Source organism: Pygocentrus nattereri, chromosome 29 (assembly GCF_015220715.1).
Source record: "Pygocentrus nattereri isolate fPygNat1 chromosome 29, fPygNat1.pri, whole genome shotgun sequence".
Classification (NCBI taxonomy): Eukaryota; Metazoa; Chordata; class Actinopteri; order Characiformes; family Serrasalmidae; genus Pygocentrus; species Pygocentrus nattereri.
The window spans coordinates 14,785,433-14,800,836 of record NC_051239.1 but is presented as its reverse complement, the minus strand read 5'-3'; the positions used below and the strand labels follow the sequence as shown (position 1 = coordinate 14,800,836).

The 15,404-nt window shown below is 38.9% G+C and overlaps 1 protein-coding gene across 1 annotated transcript in view; it reads right to left on the bottom strand.

Annotated features, from left to right (window-relative positions):
• The window catches only part of arhgef16 (Rho guanine nucleotide exchange factor (GEF) 16), a 24,222-nt gene extending 8,818 nt beyond the window's left edge, over positions 1 to 15,404 (bottom strand). The window contains exons 1-7 of the mRNA XM_017705765.2: positions 14,892 to 15,404; positions 13,009 to 13,635; positions 9,783 to 9,834; positions 7,864 to 8,018; positions 7,577 to 7,633; positions 2,750 to 2,910; positions 723 to 875 (exon numbers count right to left, since the gene is read on the bottom strand). Of these exons, the coding sequence (XP_017561254.1) occupies positions 723 to 875; positions 2,750 to 2,910; positions 7,577 to 7,633; positions 7,864 to 8,018; positions 9,783 to 9,834; positions 13,009 to 13,524 (1,094 nt within the window). The 5' untranslated portion in view covers positions 13,525 to 13,635; positions 14,892 to 15,404. The remainder of the gene's footprint in view (positions 1 to 722; positions 876 to 2,749; positions 2,911 to 7,576; positions 7,634 to 7,863; positions 8,019 to 9,782; positions 9,835 to 13,008; positions 13,636 to 14,891) is intronic.

Genomic DNA, 15,404 nt, shown 5'->3' with positions numbered 1-15,404 from the left:
ATACTTTCTGGAGTCTAGGCTCTAGTATTTCAGTCTGCGTTGCTTAATTATTATTATTATTTCATATAATATGACAATTACTAATAAATAATTTCAAACCTTTAATTATTACTGTACCTCACAGAAAGGTATGACATGAAATAGTTATGAATACATCGCCTCATGTCTAAGATGTTTTACAAGGTTGTTGTGCAGACAAAGAAAACTTTTGATTTATTGGAGTTCTACCTTTGTGAACATTACAGATAAAAACTCACATAGGTCCACTGGCTGTTTGGAAAGTTGATTAAAATGGCTATATTTGTATTGTAAACATCACAACCCCTGGCTCCTATCACCACTACTGTAAAGAAAATTCAGGTTGGTACTTTTTTCTACAATGCAACATTTCACATAAAACCCCTCGGAATGACTTAAATCTCATGCCTAACTTATGCAGAAACTTCCCCTGTAACATATTACCATGTATTTTGCAGTATATTTGCAATATGTAGCAATACTAGTATTTTGGCCACAATGCGTGTCCACGTGGGAATCCCCACCATCATATGACAACTAATCCTTAAGCTCCTTTAGACTGTGCTTTATACATGCTTTTTTAATCTATGCCATCTGTAGTATTATTTCATACTGACCGCCTGGGTCAATTCAGCTTTATTTCACAGAACTTGTGATTTATTTATACATATTCAGTCTGATCTTCTCTGACTGCGAGTGCTTACAGTAGCTTCTGTAGCGTCCTCTGCTGGAAGGTTTCGTTAGAGCAATAGACGATATATGGCTCAAAGTGGTTGGTAGCGTGATCCTGTACAATGTCGCTGATGTCCTGAATGACAGGGTTTAATTGGTGACGCCTCTCAAGATCATCAAAAAACCTGAAGAGAAAGCCAGAAAGAGAGATGAGATACAAGTAGAACAAGCTTTAAAAACACACTGAGGCAGAGCATTTAAACCTTGTTATAAATGCTTCCTGACACCTTTTTTTAAGTTTAATTGTAATGAAAAGTCTAAACAGTGACTGAAAATGCTGTTTTCTTTACTTTCCAGCACAAATAGTCTGACAGTTTGACAAAACTTGTAGACCACTGAGACAAGCTGAGAAATTCTGTTGCCTTGCAAGAGGAAAATGAGATACTTTGCTATGATTTACATGTGCAGTTACTGAAGTTTTGCCATTTGGAAAGAATTAAAGCTTTATATGTTTGCCACGTTTTTGTCATATCCTCACCCTGAAACAAAGAGATAAAAGTTGTCATTGCAGACTAGAACCTGTCAATACAGAATATAAATCTGAGGCACATTTACTGTTAGTATGTTATTATTTTACAAGCTGTGTAATTAATTGTGTAATTATAATAGTAATAGTGCGTACTGAACAGCAAAACCGCAATACAATTAGACTTTCTAAGGTGCTGTAAGTTAAAAATGCTGCTTTTGGAACAGTTTTGTAAACACTGCATTTAAGAAAGTACTGTACACACAATGGCCTCTCTATTAAGCCTTCCTTTAAGTTTGCCCTGACTCTTTGGCAACTCCCAAGTGGAGAAAAACAGTTGCGAGTCCCTCCCGTGTCCCCACACACAGCCTAAGCTGAACACCATGCCCAGCTGGTTTGGCATACTTGACAAACCAGTTATGCATAACTTGGCTCGGCTTGGAATTGTGCCATATCTTTTGTCAATATAACACTACTTCCAGGTATCTGACCCAAGTCTAGGCTAGTTTCAGTCATTCTGAGGCTGCGTAAAGGCTATTTCAAAGTGGAGAATGACCCTGCTTTAGAGAAACATGACTCCTACCATAGCTGGCCTGCTAAACCTGTTTGACTAGCATGTCTCAACATATCCTCTACTGAAGAGAACACAAGTGTCAGAATAAAACATGTTAGAACACAGGCATGACACACTTGGAAAACCTCTGAAGAAGGCAGGTCCAACTGTAGGATTTCAATGTATTAATGTTTGGTTGTTTTGCTAGGAAGAAAACCTTGTAACCCCCTTTTTATCAGCTGCTTTCTACACTGTATGAACGTTTTAATGCTGGATAATACACATTCACGTACCATACTCTTTCTTACAATAAACACAGCCCCACTGGCTGTTGATGACTGCTAGTGTCTTTGCTCTTTTATGTTGCTTTACAGGCATTAAAGAGCACTAAAGAGGTCCTGTATTAACAGCAGGCACTGACTGATGGGAGAAGTAAACAACTAGTTACTGTACTTTTGAGACATACTGCTTGTGCTGAAGGGTGGCTGTCTGTCTGAAGCTGGTTTGGCGAATGTGGTGTTTGTTAAGAGATCTAAATGCTCTTTTCTATGTAGAGGGGTGGAAAAACTTGAGTAATTAAACTTTGTTCCTGTACCTCAAATCAAGTTCACACATTTGGAAACACTTGCCATTAATAATTAATCACTTGTACAGTGTGGGCTGAAGTACTCCATGCTAGTCACTGCAGGTATTCGAAGATGCTATCCTACTGAAAAGTAGTGTGAGGTTTTGCCACTAAATCATTAAGAACAGTAATACAGAATTCTGGTCAATTAAGCAGTATGGAAGAGAATGGCTATGAAAGGGAAATGTAAGGTGCATAAACCATTTTTTTTTCGGTCTACAGCCCTTCTTGAAATGTAGAGGTTACAAGCACTATAATATTCCCCCTCTAATAAAACAGACCGCAGTACCTCAGCCTACTTTAACACGTGTGTGAAATGTAGAAACCGGCAGTGTGTCGTGTTCCAGAGATGCACCTTTTGCTGATTTGTTGAATGACGGAGATATTGGAGAAAAGGTGATGATGCTCAGTCGTGGTCATGGTCTTCCTCAAGGCTTCGCTGCCTTTAAAATGCCACACCAGGATGCTCAAGCTGTGCTGATAGGAGTACTCAGATGTCATAATCTCAAACATGGCCTGCATAAACACACAGAAAGAAGATAGCAGAGAAACCTCAATACAGGTATAAGCATAGCTTTACACTGTGTACACATCATTTTACACGGTGTGAGTTGCCAGTTCAATAGATATACCCCCTAATTTGTGAGCAGAACATCATCTACAACATGTTTATGTATCTTGAAAGTGGTTGGGATGTAAACAAAGTTATTCAAGAGTGATTTGATTGAGAAATGTGCAACTGACCTACTCCACTGACTTCTTTACAGTGGTGCTGATGGGAACCAGGGGTCCATGTCCACAGCATGAAAATATCCCCATTTTATTTACTATATAAAATGACCAGGGAACCTACACGTCTTTAAGTTTTTATTTGCAATGTTGACGATAGAAAAATAGTAATAAATCTGAAAAAAATGGACTATTTTGTACCTCTGCACCATAGACGAATTTTGTTTAATACAATTTAGGCCAAACTTTTATCTGTAAACCTAATAGTAAAATAATGTCTCATACATCAGGCAGCATATTCATAAGTACTTCAAATTTTCTGTGAGGTAACTTTTAGAGGCATTGAAAGCTTTTTTGAAATCCCCTCTAAGAAAAGACAAGATAAACATAGAATACTTTAATAAATAAATTTGTCGGTCTTCATTGAACATGAAGTCACACTAACAGAAGGTTGTGAAGTAAGAGTCTAAGCTCATCTTGGTTATTTTGCTCTTTCAGTGACCATTTCAATCCCTGGTTCTCTCTCCATCAGTAATTTTGATTAAACATTTGTATTTTCAATTGTTCTGCCTTCAGTAAAATACATGTGCAAACTTTTATATAACAAATGTGCCATGCAGTCGCATGGGCTGTTAGCATGTGTACGCGCTCATGGGATGGAGTGGAGCTGGAGCAATCTTAGAACCTCAAAACAAAAGAACCTCAATGCTGTGACTTTCTAAAAAGCTGCCCCATCACTCTGACACTAGGATCACCACTCTGGTGGGCACAGAAGCATCAAAAGAGTGCAAACAAAGAAAACAAACAAATGGATCAAGATGCCTCACCTCTCATTCAAAGCCCCAATAACCAAAGTGAAGCTCTCATTTTGGACATAGTATAAGAAAAACCAATTCACTGGAGAAGACTATTATGCTTTAATACAGTTAAAGGTAAAAGAGGTTTAGAGGAAGACCAGCGACAAGATGAATGGAAACAATCAAAGAAATTATAACCCAAACCCAAACAGAAGACAGGTTATTACACCAGGTCACCAGGACTCTGAATCAGCTTGAAGGCCTTTAATAATAATAATAATAATAATAAAAAAAAGTATAATAATAACAACAATAATGACAATAATGACAACAACAATATCAACATTCAGCATCTTATATAATTCATGCCCAAGCAAATTTATGCAAGGTCAAAAGAGGCACAATTTCGCTACTAATTAACTTGGAACTCATTGTACAGTAATACTGTGCTTTCCTTTAAAAAGTCTTTCGTTCTTCTGGATTCTTTTATTCTTTTGTCCACAGTCAATTAAGCAGGCTGATCCATTTGAATTCAGGCATTACATTTCGGCCTTGAGCTCTATTTGAGTTTATCAAAAGGAATATAATGTCCTACACAATCAAACACATGATAAAACACACAGGAAGCAGGCAGTCAGTCTACAAAGAAATTGTTTAACATCATAATCTCTCATGATTGGATTTACCACCATGAGGAAAGAATCAGAGCAATAGCAACATAACAAGTGGGCACAGACAACAGCTCGAGTGAAACACATGACTAATGAAGTTTTTTTTTTAAATAACTGAGACTTGAGATGCGAGTGCTTATGATAATCTCAGTATCATGATGATATCAGTATCAACGCAATTGCTTTAAAAGCCCATTTCCTCATTTTTATCTTTATCTCTTAGAACAGAACAGGTTGTTTTTGTTACTGCGCCTTTAAGGCTGGAACAGTTATTTGGACATCAGCGATCAAATGACTGGTTTTTAAAGACAAAACACATTCTCTACAGAGAACACACGTCTGTACACACTGTTTATGTGCTGAATTTAACATATTGTACACAAAATGTGGCCTGTGCACAATTTCATAGTTTAGATTCTGGGCTTTTATTTTTTCCCCCCAGTATATTAAACCCAGAAAAAAAACCCAGAAACTATAATACATACATATGTACAAAAGGGCAAATTTAAGTTGCCTCCCTGTTTTAACTCACTTTCACTTAGAAAAATCAAGAAAACGCAATTTGACCAGGGATGTACAAACAAATGTACATGTAAATGACTTCTGCTCTGACTGGCTGTCCTGTATTGAACCTCATTCAAAAGGTAGTCCAGGCTGAAACACTCCTCATAACTTTGTTGTAAATGGGAGCTAAACTGCTGTAATTTACAGGTAGATATTTGTAAATGTGCTTCAAAATCCATTCTCTTATTTTAGACGTATCACCAGAAGAACTAATTCAATGAACAACATTTTGAGTTATGCTGGGAAAAAGCAGAAGGTAAAAATCCTTTCAACAAAAATCTAACCACCGTGGGAGTCTCAACATTTCATGTCCACTTTACCATCTTGCACCTTAAATAGTGCCTGAGGCGTCAGAATGTAACTGCTGCACAATTTAGTGGAACAGGAGAATTCGATCGAGAATCTGACGAAGGAGAAGCTGAATTCAGGTTTGCAACTTTTTAGTGACTTAAGTCCACTGGTCTCTAAATGACCAATGCTTGTCTTAAATCTCTCTCTTTGTCTTATTGTTAGCTACTAGCTAGGCAAGACTGTTGTCGTTGCTACGATGACCAGCAGTCTGTGGGCCACTCTTCATTGTTAAAGGGTAACTTAGCAGTTATACATTAACTCCAGCGTTTAGAACAGTTTATTGTTAAAACTGTGTTTAAATGATTAGCAGAGCTTTATTTTACTGCAAAGCAGGGTTATTTTATTTTTACCTAACAATCTAATTCTGCTGTGGAGCACATACTACATCAAACTCTTTTACTTACATAAAAGTAAGGATTATTCAGTTTCACATGACAAAGGCCCTTTAAAAACAGCCATGTTTAATTCAGCTTACAACATTACATAGAATTAATTAAGCCTTGAATTAAGTATTGATTGCAATATATTGTGCTGCACTTATATATTATATTTTATTGTATTGCACTGTGTATTGTAGTTTACTGACACTGTATTGTATTGTAGTCTATTGTAATGTATTGTAGTTTACTGTATTGTACTGTAGTTTACTGTATTGTATTGTATTGTAGTCTATTGTAATGTATTGTAGTTTACTGTATTGTATTGTAGTTTACTGTATTGTATTGTATTGTATGGCACAGAGTTCTGTGCTCAACTCTGCTCCTTCTCTCTCTGTATCTACAGTGACTTTGTTTCTAGCAGTATCTGAGCTCAGGACGGTCTTTCTTTCTAACCTACTGGTAACTAGAAAAGATACTTTCTCCAGACAGACAAAGCACTTCTTGTAAGTCGCTCTGGAGAAGAGCGTCTGCTAAATGCTGTAAATGTAAATGCACATAATGTGGAGCATGAGTTAATGGTTTTACACCCTAGCACTACAGAGCAGATAATGGGTAGTTAGGGTTTCTGCCAAAGAGAAGTGATAGAAAAATAAAACAATTAAGGTATATTAAAATCCAGCCCTACAACTACGTGAAGCACCTGCCTACGAAATTTAAGGCAACACTAACCTCTGACCCCATACGTAATCCTGATTAGAGAAAAGGGAAAAGCCAAAAATAGGACAACAGGGTGTGGCCGTGTTGTGTGTATAAGGTGGACCTTGATATTTACACAGCACTAAGACACAAGAACCAGACACTTCATGGTCACAAAGGCAGACAGGGTGCAGTCTGAACATACTGAAAAGTCCCTCTCTCAGCAAGTCTCACAGTTACATGAACGTTAAACTGTGAAGATCAGCATTACTAAAACTGGTAAAGCTAATTAGGGGTGTAAATCACTCACACCACAATTTGATCACAGTTGCAGAATGCAGACAATAAATAAGGATGCACTACAATATCGATACAGATAATCACAAATAGTTATCGACATTGGACAGATGTTTAGATTTGACTGATATTTCAGACTCATATTTGATGACATATTTATTGCACTCCTGAAGAGCAGAATATCTAGAAAACACTGGGCTACTGTTTTTGTAACCCTATAGAACTAAAAGGTTAATTTTCCATAATGCTTATCCAGGTAGATTTAGTCCCAATTTCTACATGTAATAAATGTTTATGTATTGGCATCAGCAAATATGTCCATGAAAAACACCAGATATCATCATCAGCCCACACTTCTCATATAAGTGCATCACTAACAAGATAAATAATACGTCTTTTTTCACATCTGAAAATAGGCTGAGAATTTTATTTCCAAAAAGCACAAATGAATACATTTTACACATTTTTCTAACATATTGGTATATAAGTATTTGGAGGATGGTATGCCGTTGAAGCACAATGCTCTGAGGCAACAATGACTCTTTTAGATACACAACCTTCAGAAGCACATCATCATGCACTAGTCGGTCTGTGCTCCATAAACAGCTACAAAACTGCATAACCTTGTTACGCTGAATGACTGTCCAGTCTCCAACCTGTGTTTTATGTTAATATATTACTCAAAAGTAAGACTCACCTCTTGCCTCTTACGCTCTTCAGGAGTGATTTTCTCCAAGATGCCCTTCTCCTGCACCTGAGAGCAAAATTATCCATAATTGGAGACAATGTTACTGATAGTTCGATGCAGACATTGTGGTCAGTGCAACATAGGGCTGCACTTTCAACCTTACTTTGATCTCCACATGGACCCACTGGTTAATGATAGAAGACTTAAGAGTCTAATCTATTCAACCAAAACTGCTACATCCTCTAACACTCCTCTACTCCTCTAACACTTCACTGTTGGCCTCTCGACCCTCTCACCTTAGGGAGCTGGCTCCAGGTCATGTATGCCTCTTTGTAGTTCTTCACCACAATCCCTTGGTCCTCCTCTGGCACTTGGGTGAAGTCATCATCATCTGCGCTTAGAGCGTTGGACTGCAGGCCTCGCTCTTTAATCTCCTGGTAGAACCTCGGTTCTGCGGAAAGATCACTGTGGTCATGGCGTGTCCTTTCATCACTACTCATACCTGCACAATCGGCCTGTCCGCTCTTTGTCAGTCAACTAACTGCATTTGTTTATTTCTCTATTACTTCTGTAAAACGTCTGTAAAGAAAAACCTGTTCTATTCATATTGTGCGCGTTACAATTAAAGCTGTAGATATTTTTGCAAATGCAAGTGCGGACCATGCAGCTAGTGAGTCTCCATGTATGCATATTTTCCTGAATACACTGGTTACATGCAGCACGCAGGTACTGAAGAGTGAGGTGAATGCATGTAGGGATACGCCAGAACAGGAATTGTGTGTCAGTGTTGAGTATCTTATTATCTGATCTTTCTATCTTATATTTTTATGTACACATCTTCCAATATCAATACAGAAACTTTCATGAAATGTTAATTTTGGGAGTATATGCATTATGAATAAAAAATTATATTTAATATTTATAATATTGAGCAAAAATGAATAAAATGCAGATATTTCACCGCAGTAACCCAGCCTCACCTGAACTTTCTGCTTTTCCAGATTACAACAGATACATCACCAAAGACTGGACTGAAATTTTACTTAAATCTAAATATCTGCATGACAACGCCAATTTTTTAAGCAAGTATCTGCCGATACTGATCTGGACCCGATATCATCAGGCATCCCCAGATGCAACACAGAAACAAAGTGCTGCAAAATCCTTTTTAAATTGAATCCAGCAAGGTGGGGGTGAGGTGACTATGTTCACATTATCAGGTTGATGTGCGCAAATCCGATCTTTTTGCCTTGTTGCAACATGGATCTGAGCTGTGCGAGTTCTTTTCAAATCAAGTTTGAGCCACTTTGATACTGTACGTTGTCAGATCAGATACATGTCCAGTCTGTGGCCAAGCGACCCTAATGACACATTTTTTCGCTGTATATTTTAGAAGCTAGTGCTGGTAATAGCTCCAAAACATTGCAACTGACCATTTTCCCACCTTCTCATCCCCAGTTACGAACAGCTGATGAACTCTTCAGATCGAATAACTGGTGTGATGAAGGCTTGGGAACAATGAAGGCTGCTAGTTCATTTATTTGTTGTTGTTTGTTCATTTGCACATAATGTTATCGATGTGGCTGTTAGAACTCACACTAAAAACACATTCAGTTCAATTACTAGCACAAACGTGAACCAGAAGGCAGAAAGATCGGATCTGAGCAAAGAATCAGAATCGAATATTAAGGCTTTTAATGTGAACAGAAACTTAGAAACGGTCAACTTTTAGTCACAAATCAGGCCTTTTGGTGGCAGTGTCATAAAAACAATTCAACAGTGATATTTCATAAGAGTAGCTCAGTGTTTTACCTAAATACCTTTTTAGTGCAAGGACCAGAGGCCTAGCTTCCACTTCAGAGGACTGAACAGAAAATTGTTTTTTTTTTCCTCTGACGTCACAATTTGAAGAAAAACACCCATGAAATCCGAACCAAATTCAATAGTGTAACTTCTTACAATTAAAAAAACATCTTACACAGTGCAGCTTTAAGATAAAAGATCACATTTAAATCATAATTGCAACACTTGTCATTAACTAACCACCACTGTGGTGTGTCATTACTCACATGTGCTTGTTCACATTGTAAATTTAAAACTCACATTGCTGGCGCAGTTTGAAACAGGCTTACTCAACGCTTGGTGAACCAACAGCATGTCTAAAATGTGGGATTCGGGTGTAAATCGTTTCTTGAATATGGTTTAGACTCCATACCATCTTTAAAGGATCCTCTGTGCTTCTGGTTCCTCTTCCTCCCCAAGGTTCTCTGATGGAGGCAGAGAGAGAAATGGGGTGAAACCTGATCTTATCCCTGTGGAATGTGAGGGGCTACATGGCGTTAGAGTTCATGGGAAATCACAATAACAACTTCAGCGTGTTTGTTACAGCAGTCATCAAAATACATTTAAACTTTGATTGCACAATAACAATGTACTGTGTATTAAATGCAGCATTTCAATCAAGAGTTCAGCTGGTGCATCAGTCCAGCATTCCTTCTTCTAATCGTGCTCATCCCTAATGAAGTGACGGAATGCCACACCGCAGAAACTTTCCACAACACGCTGATCAATCTCACATGTTTTCATAGACCCTTCTGTCCCCGCCTCCCCTTTTGCAAGTCACATACAAATTCCTAATTATGTTAGACCAGAAGTCATGATGCCATTGCAGTTATTAACCAGTTCATACAGACCGGGATTAGTATTGAAATGTAGTATTTCTTGTGGTACCAACCTAAATTACCAGTACCTCAATACTAAGTAGCAAAAAATAAATTCTATACCAAATGTCAATACTTAAGTAGTCGGCCTCATCAGATTTATAAGCCAATAAATGTGCTTGTTCTAAAATCTAGACTGCTGATTGGCTGTATAAATTCTGTATGCAGGTTATTAATGTAAGTGCTTTTTGAATACTCTGCAATCCGTTTACAGTAAATACACCCACTTCCACCAACTATGCTCATTTTTGATTAAAGCCATACCCGCTGTCAGTCTACTGGCACTGGTAATTTAGATATATTAGTAAACTGGTATCATATATTGGATGATACTAGTTCCTATACAGAGGTACAACAATGCATACACTCAGTCAGACAATTAAACTAAGATTAAATTTCCTACAAAACAAACCAAACGCAACTATATCAATATCACAGCCAATCTAATAATAACAGTATCACCTGAACCCACAGTTATCACAAACAATAACAAGCGCATGGCATATGTTATTATTATTTGAGATTGATGAAAAAATACCATTTTGTGTACTTGTTTTAAACTTGTAGCCATGTTTTTGAAGTTGTATGATATCAGGGGTGTTTAGAGACCAGCCGAGTTCGATGCCTCTGAGGTAACTAGATGATGAATTAATACTAGATGCTGAATTTCGATAAACCCAGAAAAACAGCGCTGCGTAGCTGATATGCACATCGCTTTGCTGGGATACAGACAGAAGCAGCTGGAGCTGGAAAACAAACGAAACTGAAAGTTTTAAACTCTAAAACGAGTAATAACAAAGTCAACTTTCTTTATTCTGTCACCTGTTGTGCTTGTATGACTTGGTAAGTAATCATTTATTTCAGTCTACCAGGTGTTGTGACGAATTGTGCCGCCTTACTGAAATGTCCTTCTTCTTCTTCTTCTTCTTATTTGCCAGTTTCTTGTTCAAACATTTGACCTTAAATGGTGGAGCGGTTACATTCTCACTGAGGCAGTCAGGCACCATTTAAGGTGGAACTCCTTATCAGAAAATGATACTAGCATCAAAACAATAATAATGTTCCTGAGAGCTGTAGCTTACTGTATTATATTCATATTATATTTTTTTTTACAAAGTTGTTGACAGAACATCATTAATTGTGTGGAATCTGTTGTATTTTTAGCTATTTTCATTATTATGTAACAGTTTTAGGCTATATATTTAGTGTTACATTTTACATTATATAACATAATACAATGTATTATTATGTATTATGTATAAGCAAGAACAAGAAATGTACAATTAATTACAAACAAACGTATTTTTTTTTAATACTTAATCTGGTCTCAGTCTTGACTTGGACTCTAGGAACCCAGCAGTCTTACCCTAAACGCAATTCATCAGGACATTTAGGACCACACTTAACCAGGACTGAATATGCTCCCTTTGTTATGAAACCTGCAGCTGTTTAATGTTCTTCAAAACCTGATGATGTTCACAATATGGTCAAAAAAGCATACTGTGATGTAATACATCACAACAACATCGTCATATTTCACCTTTTGACATTTAAACAAACAGCAAAATTCAGAACTGCAGAATTAAACAACTTGGTACAGAATGTACATGTAAACATCATTCAATACATAACTATGCAATTAATTAGGTAATTATCTAATTACATCTGTACCTTAGCATAGAAACGTAAATAATTCTAGATTTCTTAGAGTTACTAGTTACATGATAATTAAGCACAAGTCCTATCTATATAGATATACAGATGCTATAGTCTTCTCATCCTACATCTCCACACCGGCTGTTCACTGACAATGGGTCTAACAAGGGGCAGTTCAAGAGCATATTTCAGTCCCCTTTCACATTACAACATACACAGACCTCTGAGTCTCCTCAGTATTCAACCACTTTAATGGCCCAACAGAAGAATCATCTTCCTTAAAGCAGGAGTACATCACTTCGTGAAGCACATGCAATGTTCCTGAAGTAATTCTGCATTATCCCTCGTTCTGGACACTCCTAACTACGACCATTAAAGGCAATCCTTTGGCGTTTAAATCCAAAGGATTAGCTGTGCAGAACAGCTCATTATATTTGCACAGATGCACTGCAAGTTCAATAGCACTACCAGAGGTCTTTAAACAGATAGTTTGGGGGAAAAATCTAATTAATACCATTTTCCCTTGAGCCTAAATGTGATTGATTGGTTGAAGCATGTATATTTTTTACACAGGAGCCGTGAGGGCTAATGTAATAAGTAATGTACGTAGGAGGCTTATGTACATCAAGTGGCATTGCATTTCTAAATTCTCACACTGTGATCAAACGCAGTTAATCACGGGTAAACTTGTTTAGGTGGTTTCCGACAAAGTATGAATCCTATTATGTGTAAAAGCAGACAAATGCAAATGAAATCAGTAAAAAACAGTAATTGCCACCTTGAAGTCTGAATTTTGCCTTTCTTTTTTCCACTTTTAAAGACAACAGCATGTGATACAATGTCAGACACCACATTTTCCATGTGAGATTCCTTCTGTTTTACATAACTACTTAAATGTGGGTTGATTTAGGTCTACAGTTTGCACAATGGTCATAAACTTACATCACTTGTTATCTCCATTCATCTCCAGCACACAGCCAAATAAGCAACTTCGGACACCAAACACATCTTGGCTCACTGACTACATTTAGCGTCAAGAGGAAATTTGTCACTGCTGGGGCTCACCTTGCGTCCTGGGCTGGAAGCTGGCTTTGGGCTGGGTGCCCTCTCCTCAGCGACTGGCTGCAGCAGGTCCTGTTTGTTGGAGATGTCCCTGTCGAGGCTGGTGACCGCAGCTCTGTATGACATGTTCCTACGGTTCCTGCGCATGGAGAAGCCATCACCTTCATCGCTGTCGTAGTCCTCCCAGGAGATGTCTGGGGCGAGGGAGAATCGCTGGATGTTCTTCTGGGCCTCCAGAACGACAGGCATGGTGACTACTGTGGTGTGGTGACGGTTCTTGGGACGGCTGCTCACTGCCAGGTTCTTGGGGATGAGTTGCTGGATGCCCCGCTTCCGAGCTGCTTCACTTTGGGTGCTGAGCACAACGGGGGTCCGTTTGGCCTCCTCGGGCTGGGAAAGGTCTGTGTTTGAAGATGATCGTCCAGACTGCTGGTCTAGCTGAAGCTGAGAGGAAAACGTGTTCTCCAATAGGAGGGGAGACTTGTCCCCCATGGATCCCTGAGACTGCCTGTGAGACATGGTGGGCCTGTTGAAGTTTCGCTAGAAAGGAAGACTTGAAGGTCTTTCTGCTATGCAGGGAACATCCGCTTGCGGCTGTCAGTGGACAGCAGGGACCGGCATTGTTGCAATCTGTGTGTTGAAACAGAGATGGGTGGGGTGTCATCTGGAGCAGTTAGCATTAGAATATAGAAGTCAAATGAAATTCAGCAGCTGTAGTTTCACAATAACAATTCTACAAGGCTGCCGGTCCCTGCCTTGACAACAGAACTGAGGCTTGTGGTTTGCTGAACCCTCTGCGACATGGCAAAGTCATAGAAAATATTCATGTGTGACTAATAATTAAGCAATCACCAGGACAGTGAATGAGCTAACAGACCGGATAACAGCGCACTGTTACAGAAAACGGGGGATGATAAAATGATACTGTAATAAAAATGAAACTGCTGACACAGAACAACTTAATGTAGCTACACTTTTATTATTATGGCCACTTTGGAATCTTTTTGATAAAAGTTTTCCTACCTCTAGGGCTTCTCTTCATGTAAACACCCTGACAGCAATTCACTCTACCTACTGGTTCTTCAAGGATTCTTTAGCACAGGCCATGGTTCTACTTCGAACCATGAGTTCTATATAGAACCATCTCATGCTTGAATGGCTCTTTGCATGGTGACACAACAGCAAATGGGTTTTTCTACAGTGACCATGTCAAACTTGTAAGAACAGAAGAACCTTTTTCGGTGCCATTTTTGAAAAAGGTTCTAAATAGAAACAAATATAGCACACACTCCATCAGTCTGAAGAACCATTCCACCATGCAAAGAACCATTCAAGCATGAAACGGTTCCAAATAGAGCCGCTGCCTTTATTAATGAACCCTTGAAGCCGTGTACTGGACTCTGTCTCTGAGGAAATGTGCATTAGTCTTGGTTCAGTTTCACTAATAACTGACCCTGAGAATATCTGGGAATCCTGATGTCCACCAAACACACGAAAACAGCTGCTGCTGTAGAAAATCATTTCCTAAAATATGTGGGAAGGTATTTCCTTCAGGCTGGACGGCCAAGAAGAGACGTTTTCAGTCTCCCATCCGTCCTCCAGCAATGTAGGCTATCAATGAATCCAGTGGTCAGGGCTATTCAATAAACATATGATAACCAGCTGCAACTGGTTCCTATGTGCAGTGAGCAGGTATATCTGGAGCAGAAGAACTTTGTTTTCAGCATGAAGGTAATACTTGACGTCCTATCTTTCCTCAGGCAGCCAGTCTGAGACTGCAGACCGGAACAAAACATGTCTGCACAGCTTTTCACGGTTGGTAACTGAATTCTTTTACGAGTCTGCCTGTTTCAGCTTTGTTTTCGTCAATTTACAAAGTGATTTACCTGTAAACCGCAGTCACACGAGCAGGTGTGTGTTCAGAGGTCCAGAAACTCGTCTTCCATGCGCTTTCGGCGAGTCGTTTTCTAGTTAGCTCCTCAGAAGTGCTGCTGCTCCGCCTGTCCTGCTACAATCTCTCCCTCTCTTTCCTCGCTCTGCGTCACGGCAGGTGAGCGTGAACCCAGCCCCCAGCCTCTGCTGGGCTACAGCGCACACGCAGGTCTGGACTCTCTGGTTAATGTCCTTTACGACCACCGTGGAACAAATTTCTTTTAATTTAACAAATTTATTTTTTTCTAATTGCTCACATTTTTGCACAGAGCTCCTGATGTGCAAGGTTTCAGTCCGTGCTTTCCAGTCCCAGTCCTAGTCCTAGTCGTAGTCCTAGTCCCAGGCTTGGGGTACAATGTTTACAATTATTGTATTGTTTTATCGCTGTGTCCTCGCTGTGTCCTCAAAACACCGGGCTCCTCCATTCGGGCAATGTTAAAGCCCTTTTTGAGGTCAGTCATGTGTTA